This window comes from Salvia hispanica, chromosome 3 (genome assembly GCF_029641045.1).
Source record: "Salvia hispanica isolate PSC_SH4W2 chromosome 3, Shi_PSC_v1, whole genome shotgun sequence".
NCBI lineage: Eukaryota > Viridiplantae > Streptophyta > Magnoliopsida > Lamiales > Lamiaceae > Salvia > Salvia hispanica.
The window spans coordinates 58,746,195-58,756,248 of NC_142694.1; the positions used below are offsets into that span (position 1 = coordinate 58,746,195).

General features: G+C 37.7%; 2 protein-coding genes and 1 pseudogene across 2 annotated transcripts; 2 read left to right on the forward strand and 1 right to left on the reverse strand.

Moving 5' to 3' along the window:
- Positions 1-876: 876 nt before the first annotated feature.
- LOC125211745 (cytochrome P450 71AU50-like) lies at positions 877-2,724 on the forward strand. Its single transcript, XM_048111656.2, has 2 exons — positions 877-1,862; positions 1,982-2,724. The coding sequence occupies exons 1-2, from the start codon at positions 1,002-1,004 to the stop codon at positions 2,591-2,593; spliced, it is 1,473 nt and encodes a 490-aa protein (XP_047967613.2). The 5' UTR covers positions 877-1,001; the 3' UTR covers positions 2,594-2,724.
- Positions 2,725-6,354: 3,630 nt separating this feature from the next.
- Positions 6,355-7,694, reverse strand: LOC125210471 (hypothetical protein At1g04090 pseudogene; annotated as a pseudogene).
- Positions 7,695-8,913: 1,219 nt separating this feature from the next.
- On the forward strand, positions 8,914-9,234 carry LOC148931168 (protein RESPONSE TO LOW SULFUR 3-like; the record flags this gene model as incomplete). The annotated part of the gene is made up of 1 exon (XM_089066738.1): positions 8,914-9,234. A coding segment is annotated over one exon (321 nt), but the record flags the coding sequence as incomplete, so codon positions are not given.
- Between the last annotated feature and the right edge of the window lie 820 nt (positions 9,235-10,054).

The following is a 10,054-nucleotide window of genomic DNA, read 5'->3' on the forward strand; positions in this document are numbered from 1 at the left end:
GAAAAAACAACCCGAACCAAATTAGGAGTAGTTCTTCCCCTTTATTGTTTTCAGAGAGAGCAATGAAGTGAGGAATGAAAACAGATTAAAACTACTGGTCAGACCGGTTCCCGGTTGAACCGCCCAGTTTTTCCGGTTCAAAACGGTCGAACTGTCAACTGGTTTTGTAGGGTGAATCGGACCGGAGAGGTCACCGGTTCGCGGCCGAATCGGTCCAACCGGCCGGTCCAAACCGGTTTTTAAAACACTGGTAAAAAATGAAGTGTGTCAAATTTTCAGGAACAGACCGAAATAGTAAACTGTGTCAAAATTTGGGGGACGGAGGTAGTATTTATTTAATTAATTAAACACAAAAAGTCATGCTACTAGAAAATCCAATATACTCTCTCCGTCCCAGTTTTCCATTTCAGTCCGTCCCACATAATTTTGTCCCATTTCACTTTTACCATTTTTGGCAGTGGATCTCATATTTCACTAACTCATTCCTACTCACGTTTTATTATAAAACTAAGATATAAATGTAAGACCCACTTTCCATCAACCTTTTCAACCCACTTTTCATTACAATTCTTAAAATCCGTGTCTGGTCAAAGTGACCCGAATTATTCGGGACGGAGGGAGTATTAAGTTGGCATATGAATTAAATAGTCATTTGGAGTTTGGTGGACTCATTTCATGATTAAATTAATTAAGCATAGGAAGTGATAAGGTTGTTCTATTTCTAACACAAAAAAGTCATACTAGAAATTCCAAAATATTAAGTCGGCATCTGAAGAAAATTCTAAGAAAGAATCTTAATTATGCAGCAATAAAATAGTCTACATTACCACTATACATGCATGTTAAATACTCTTTAAATGTGCCACCGCCCAACTAGATGTTTTCATCAACGACTTGCTTTATGTAGCAAGTTTACTTTAAGTTTATCCAAAACAATAATGCGTTGTTGTTTGTATATAGATTCCGACCTTCTCTAATTCAAAATCGCAACCAAAAGGAAAATGGATTGGATTTGCGTAACGGCAATCGCAGTAATCACATTCCTCTACCTAATTCAATGGCGGCGGCGGAGCAAGAAGAAACTCCCTCCCGGCCCGATCGGGCTGCCGATCATCGGCCATTTCCATCTCCTAAGCAAGAACCCTCACCGAGACCTCCACCGCCTGGCCCGAAAACACGGCCCGATCATGCTCACCCGCTTCGGCTCCATCCCGACCATCGTCGTCTCCTCCCCTTCCGCCGCCGAGCTCTTCCTCAAAACCCACGACCTCGTCTTCGCCAACCGGCCCCACCACGAGGCAGCCTTCCACCTCGGCTACGAGCAGCGCAACGTCGTCTTCGGCCGCTACGGCCCCTACTGGCGGAACATGCGCAAGCTCTGCGTGCTCGAGCTCCTCAGCCCCCTCAAGATCGCCCGGTTCCGCCCCATGAGGGAGGCGGAGCTGGGGCTTATGGTGGCGGAGCTGAGGGAGGCGCGTGGGGCGGCCGCGGTGGACTTGAGTGCTCGGGTGATGTCGCTCAGCGCGGATATGACGTGCTTGATGGTGTTCGGGAGGAAGTTCTCGGACGGGGAGTTCGACGAGAGGGGGTTTAAGGAGGTGATGGCGGAGACCATGGCTGAGGCGGCCGCGTTCAATCTCGGCGACTATTTCCCCTACCTTAGGTGGATGGATCTTCAGGGCTCGGCGCGGCGGCTCAGGAGGCTTAGTGCGATTTTCGATCGGTTTCTTGAGAGGATTATTGATGATCATGTTGGCAAGGACGAGAGGAGTCATGATTTCGTCGATACCATCATGGCCATTCTTGACTCGGGCGAGGCCGGATTTGACTTTGACCGCCGCCATGTCAAGGCCATTCTTCTGGTAATCCTTTTTATCTCATATGATAAATTGGTGATCTTGACTCGCTGATAATTATTACTAATATTTTTTATTTAATTTGGGAAAGAAGAGTTTAGTGACTTGTCAAATTAATTGGACAGGATATGTTGCTAGCTGGAATGGACACTTCTGCAGCAGCGGTAGAATGGGCCATGTCTGAAGTGATTAGACATCCAAGAGTAATGAAGAAACTCCAGAAAGAAGTTGAAGAAAAGGTGGGGCGAAATCAAATGGTGGAAGAATCTCATCTCTCCAGCCTCAAGTATCTTGATTGTGTCATCAAGGAATCTATGAGGCTCCACCCCGTCGGGCCGTTGCTCATACACGAGGCCATGGAAGAGTGCGAGATCAACGGGTTTCACATTCCTAATAAAGTACGAGTTCTTGTGAATGTATGGGCCATCGGGAGGGATCCCGAAGCCTGGACTGACCCTGATAAATTTGATCCAGAGAGATTCCAAGGGAGCAATATTGAGCTTTTGGGCCGAGATTTTAAGCTCATACCATTCGGGTCGGGGAGAAGGGGCTGCCCTGGGCTACAATTGGGGCTAACCGTGGTTAGTTTGATAGTCGCGCAATTGGTTCATTGCTTCGATTGGGAGCTCCCTGATGGAACAAAACCACATGATTTGGACATGTCCGAGCATTTTGGTTTGGTCACTTCTAGGGCTAAGCATCTAATGGCTCTTCCAAATTATAGGTTGCATGTTTGAATGAGTTATCGAATTCTCTATTAATATTTCACGTATGCATAGTGATATGTATTGTGCAAGGAGATCTAGTGCAATAGCCATTACTAATAATTATATTATGATAATAGTAAGTAGTGAAAAGTTATTACCAATTTTGCGCATTATTGTTAATAGTATTTATTTCCTTAAATATTTTTATTAGTCTTTTGACAATCTTATACATAGATTTCTTGAGGTTTGAGAGTACTTTTGACAAATAGATAAAAGAATGAGTCAAATGTATGTATTCTAACATCATTTAGGACGATATTTTTCCCTCTTAATTCATACTTATTGTTTACCTCTGCATTTTCACATGACTCCGACACACCTCGTAAATACTTCTAAACCATTTGTGCATACCAGACATGCTTACCACTTCTTAATTATAGATGCTCTGTAAAATGATGCAGTGGTTACAATGTAATTTTGATAATAAAAATTCGTTGTTTTCTAGCTATAAATTCACTTTGATATTATGAACCAAGTAACAATAACATACTTATCTCTCATTTTACCATTTTCATGCACTTAATCACCATTAGTTAATTGCCCAAAATTTGCGATTATCATCACAGTAGATTCTAGTCATACAATATGATTTCTTTGATGTGAAATCAGATTTAAAATATCATTGTTAAATGCACTCCAAAAGAGTTCATAACAAACATATGAACCAAGCTATTTAACCTTGATATTCTTGATTCCAGGCATACATAAAAAGAATATAGTATGAGATACCCATAGGTTATTCATCTTTCATGTATATATTGAAAATATGAAAAGTAATACGGCCTCTGTCCGTCATTAGATATCCCATTTTTTACTGGCTCGATTTTTAAGATATTATTTGACTTTATAAAAAAAAATCAGTGGAATATAGGACTCACTTTTATATATTGGTTTTTATAACAAAATGTGATGTGGCTGAGTTAGTGGAATGTGGGTCTCTTTGCCAAATGTAGATATGAAATGAAACATTATTGGTGGATGGAAATAAAGAAAAGAAAAATGAGACATTTAATGACGGACGGAGGGAGTGCAATACTAGTCCTATAGTAAGAGAATTCATGCATTGTAATCAGTAATGAATGAAAAATATTAAAATGCTAGTACTAGCTTACATACATTACTTGTAATTGGCTCTTCTCTATCTCTGTTTCTATGTCTCTATCACTTCCCTTCCATCTCTCATATAAGAGCACAATTAACAACACATTTAGTGCACGTTTTAAGTTGTGCACACCAGCAGCCAAAGAGGAGGATATCTAATCGCCGATACTCACTCTTGATGATATGTGCATCCCTCGCGTGTTGAGCTTAGTCACCTTAAATCATCAACTCATTCAGTTATGACGATGTCTCGATCTTAAAAATCCTATTGTAGAATGGCTAAACCATATACGCGTTTAGATTCTTTAGGAGCTAAATTTGTTATAGTTGACAACCTATGCAGTTTAGGATTTTGGTTTTAATTATTTTTAGCTTTCATTTTTATGCTTATTTCTATATTCGTAGTATTGTTTTGATTTCGTTATTGAACCTTCTCATTTCACTGTTTAAAGCTGTCATGGGTTCATTTTTCTTTGATAGACGAGCGACTAATGCACAAAATTGTTCATTTCTATTTTTTTGGTTTTTGTAATTTTTTTTTGATAGAATGTTTATCATAGTACTCCCTCCGTTTCACTATAGTTGAGTCATTTTATTATTTTGGGAAGTTTCTTCATAGTTGAGTCATTTTCTTATATGGTAACTTTTTCCTCTTTCTTACTTTATTCTCTCTACATTATTCACTTTATATATACTTTTTCCTCTCTACCTTTTCCTCTCGCTTTCTTTTTTATCTATTTATTTAACACACCCAACATTACTTTCTAAAACTCCGTGCCGAAAAGTTTCGCCTCAACTATAGTGAAACGGAGGGAGTAACTTTTGTTGTTATTTATATTACAAAATGCTTCTTTGTGTTGCTTGCATGTAGACCTGCCCACGGTTCATGAACCGGCGGTTTCGGTTCGGAACCGCCGGTTCCGGTTTTGGGAAATATGGAACCGGAACCGAACCGTGAGGCCGTTTCACGGTTTCGGTTTCGGTTCGAAAACCGGCGGTTTCGGTTTCGGTTTGGAACCGCCGGTTTTTGGACGGTTCGTAGCGGTTTAGGTTCGGTTTCACGGTTTTTTCCGTTAATTTTTTTTTGCCATACAGTTTGAAATTATAAAATAAATTGGAACAAGGAAATTGATAGTTTAAATTGAGTTGTTAACACTAAAATGAGGTGAGTGTAAGTAAGGATAGAGAGAAGTATTTAATATAGATAAAAATAGAGAGAAATGAGATCCAATTTGAATTTAAAATCAACATTTAAGAATAAATAAATAAATAAATAAATAAAAATACAAGAAATGGTGTTTTATGCAATCAATTTTGAATAGTGCAGCCATCGCCCACCGTCAACCAATCAATTTTGAAGACTCAACTAATCAATTTTGAAGACTACAACATTAACCAATGTTAATTTATTATACTTTATTTAAAGTAATCAATTCTTCTAAGTTTATTTTAAAATGTTGGATAAATATTTATTAATAATTATCCATACTCCATAGATTCCATACGTAAAAAAATGTGTTAATTAATAAAATCGGAAATAGTATTATAAAGTTATTACCATAAACCATACAACATAGACTCCATCTTGTAATTTAGTTATTTTTATTTTATTATCTTTTATCTTATGTTTTTACCATCCAATTTTACCAAATAGTATTATAAAGTTATTTTTGCTACAAAATTTTGTCCCACATTATTGTTTCTACGGATATTACCAAATCTAAAAATGAAGTTATTTATATAAGAGTATAAAACTCATAAACCGGATCATTCAGCAATGTTTTATTTAATGGAGTATAGTTTTAATATAAGGATTAACTATGTTTAAATTTATCATTGCGTTGGCGGTTCGGAACCGTCCGGAACCGGCGGTTCGGTCGCGGTTTCGGTTCGAAAATTTTGGAACCTGAACCGAACCACGGTTCTAAAATTCACGGTTTCGGTTTGGCGTATTTTTCGCGGTTTCAGTTCGGAACCATAACCGCCGGTTACGGTTTCGGTTTTAACCGCTGGTTCGATAAACCTTGGGCAGCTCTACTTGCATGTCATCTTTTTAGTTTCAGCATTTGTATCGTATTAAAAAAAGGTAACTGGAAATTTTCTTTTTGTCTTGAAAAGAAGGCAAGAGAGAGGGATTGGTACCGGTATTTGTTACATTAAACAAGAAAATTCCAATTTGATGAATAAAGGCATATATGATACTATATATCTCAAACAAGTTCGAACGAAATAATTATAGCATGACAACATTGATTGAACTATTATCGAAAAATACGTATGTACTTACTGTAATCGGATGGGCACATTCCCAACACTTACAGTCATTTTTAATAAATAGTAAGAATGTGTTCGTAGTATTAAAACTAAAATCGAATATAAGGTCATGTATCATGATCTGAAAAATGAAAGAGCTATTTTATAAAAATATAGTGAATGAATCACAAGATAAAGCCACCAACCTTAGGGCTTATGGCTTTTAACAGTCCAAATGATGGATTTTGTCAATCAATCTTACAAATATAAAGAAAACTATTTGTAAAACAAACAGTAGCAAGTTTACAATTAGTTAGTAGTACAATTAATTATCTTGTACTATCTTAATAAGTCTAAGATATAGAACTTGTGTGACTCTATGCTTCATTGCCACTCCAGTTATATTTGACCTTGGGTCCAGTGGGCCCATCTGTCCCATAAACTTCATCAATCACCTTCACTAAATTATCCAATAGTTTCTTCAATTTTCCCAGCAGAAACTTCCTCACCCTCCTCACTTCCGAAGCCGTATCATACTCCTTGGTGGGCCCCCACTTGCTCTCATAACTCAACCACGGCGGCTCGGCCACGGCCTCCGCCTCCCCCTCGGACGCCACCACCACGAACCTCGCCCCCGTATCCACCACCTTGTTGCTCCACGCCCAATCATTCCTTATCCCGAACCCATTCCCGCCCTGCAGATACAGCCCCGGCTCGTTGTTCCCAGCGTGCCCGTTCCTCGAAGCATACCATGCGAACCTATTCCCATTTACAAACTGCAGCAGAGAAGCATCGACCCATTTCCCCCCGCTGTGCTGAGAGAAATACACCTTGTCAAGAACCCCATCCCCATTTCTCACTCTCAGCGTCACGTGCTCCCAGTCGCTCACATGCTCCCCGACTCTCCCCAACGACACTCTCTTAATAAACCCTATTTTTGCAGTCGCGTGGCCGTTGAAAGGATAAAATATCCACACCTGAACAATGGCAGACGCAGATAAAAAAAAAATCAGCTAATATTATTAAGTTTATAATTTCATAAGGACTAACACATTTTTTTTTAAAAATTATTCACTACATCTACGATAAATTGACATGAGTTAACCTGACAAAGGTTTTAAGAAATGTAGTGAAAATTATGTGTAGAAAGTTAAGTAGAATGTTATGTCCATTACCATGAGTAGTAAAAAGCGAACGAGACAATTATTCATGGAAGAAGAGGGAATTAAGTTAAAAGAAAAAATTTAAATAGTAATGGCTTAGATCCTTAGTGGCTCCTCCCATGCACCTGAATATCCGTGAACATCCCGTTCTCAACGCCCGGTTTAAAGTGAACGTACGCCTCAGCACTCGCTAAATCCCCGTGGCTAACCCTATCCCGGCCTCCCTTGTCTGCCGGGAGGTTCAACCAGTACAAGCCAGCCGGATCACCTCCCTTAGGGAGGTTTGCGCCACCTGGCTCGATCGGTACTGGCCTTGACTCCTCCCCTCTCTTATACAGCAATGCGCCGTTGCTGAAAAACCAATCGACCGAAGAGGGGAGGTATTCTTCGGCGGGGTGGAGATAAAGATACGGAGCGTAGGCTCGGAACAAGTCTTCCATTTGGGTTCGGGTTAGCGGCGTGTTGATTGGGAGAGCATTGGAAGTTGCTCCACTCAATAATATAAACACATATGTAAGAAGAAGCATTGGCAATGCAAATGGATCCTTTGTCATGATCATACTTCAATAATTGTCTACGTTTTTGTTTACTAATCAACCTCATTAACATTAGTATTTATATCTTTGATACTAAGAAGAGGAGTTATGATTGTGAAATTTGGTTTCAATGATTCTAGATCTTAAAATCTATTACAAACTCCTTTATTTAATTTTTCCCAACATTGTAATCAGACTCCTCTTACTCAAACATACATCAAAAGATCTGAAGTTGTGATTATGAACTTAGCCAAATTTTAATATTTTAGTTATTTACTTGGAAATATAAATAGATTCTTAATAATTGTATTAGATGGGACATTAAAATTTAGCTGATCCATCTGATAAAAATGGTAATTTATCAATTTGACATGAAAAATAAGATCATGTTAGACGGATTTAGCATTTATGATACTATAAAGAAATTTTCAGAAATTTATGTATTTGCTAAAATATATTAATTATATAGTTTATGGCCCAAATTGTGGAAACGAAAAAGAGGATCATGTTAGACGGAGGGAGCATTTATGATTAACATAAAGAAATTTTCAGAAAATTTACAATTTATCTAAAATATTTTAATTATAGTTTATGCCCAAATTTTGGAACAATTTGTAAAAGGACGTGGTGTTCAAGTTTGATAGTTCCATCAATTTTAGCCCATTAATGCAAACTTGTGGTCATGTCTAGGGCTGGGGAAAAATACCGAATAAAGATATATCGCTCGTATCGTATTGAAAATTATCGAATTTTTGGTATATCGTAATTTTTGATACGATACGGTATCGTATCGTAAGTTTTCGATACGATAACGATATGAATTTCCTTATATCGCGATATATCGTTTTATATCGAATATACGATATTTATCGATATTTTCGATATATCGTTATATATCGAAAATATCGATATATATCGTATAAATCGAAACATATTGAAATTCAATACATATTGATGTTTAAAATTATAAATATATATAAATCGATTTAATTCATTAATATATTTAGAAAATATATATATGAAACCCTAATAATAGAGGAGTGATCAAGGTCTAACTAATTTTAAGTGTATAACTAGAGAATAAATCTCAATCACTCATTATCTTAATCTAATGACTAAATGAAGTATTCATTTTCTATTAATAAAAATTGCATGGGGGTAATTTGGGAAATCAACTCTTCCATATTCTGACATACACATTCCATTCACGCATTATCTCTCTTTATTTCTATTATCATTATCTCTCTTTCTCTTTGTGCCGATCTCTGGCCGCCACCGTGATGCGTCGGAGGCGCTTCGGCGGAGGAACGTGGAGCTAGAAAGGGAGCTTCGGAGCAGCCTGGAGGGAGAGGAGAGGGTGGAGGAGGAGTTGCGGATGACGTGGCAGCACGTACGGTTGGTGGAGGAACAGCTCTGCAGCGAGCTTGACGAGCTGGAGGCGGAGGCTGTCGATCACGCCATGGAATCTAGGGCTCAGATCGCGCTTCTTATGGAGAAGCTTTCTGCTTCTAACAAACTTCTTCAATCTCTATCGCTCAATATCTCTCTCGCTCAATAATCTCTCTCACTCAATAATCTATCTCTATCTTTGTAGTTCTATGCGTGTGATGTAGTTAGAGAATGAAAAAAATTAAATTTTGTAGTTTCGTTTGGATTTGAAATCGTTTGGATTTTTAGGATTTTCCATGGGATGAATTGTTGTAACGGAGATGCAGATCTATGTATTGTGGTGTTGTTGATAGAAGATTGAGCACTTTAAAACATAATCAGATCACTTTGAACTCATTTTTAATGTAGTGAGCTATATTTTGTCAAATACGTGTTCATATGTGAACAAAATATACTTCACTATATAGCCAATACAAATCATTATACACAAAATATACTTCACTATAAAGCCAATACAGTTCACTATCAATAATTTATTAGTTCGTTTTGTTAACTATAATTAACAGTGATAAGTAAGGATCACAAACACTTCACTCTAACCATGGAATACTTCACTCTAAGCATGTTTTACTTCATTGAAATGAAAAAAACAGATCACTATAAGTAAGCATCACAAACACTGCACTCTAACCATGGAATACTTCACTCTAAGCATGTTTTTACTTCACTGAGATGAAAAAACAGAGCACTATAAGCATGCATCACAAACACTTCACTCTAACCATAGAATACTTCACTCTAAGCATGTTTTTACTTCTGAGATGAAAAAACAGAGCACTATAAGCATGCATCACAAACACTTCACTCTAGCCATGGAATACATCACTCTAAGCATGTTTTCACTTCACTATATGCACTATATACATCACTATACGTTCATTATACTTCACCGAAATGAAAACAACATTTACTTCACTATAAACGTCATA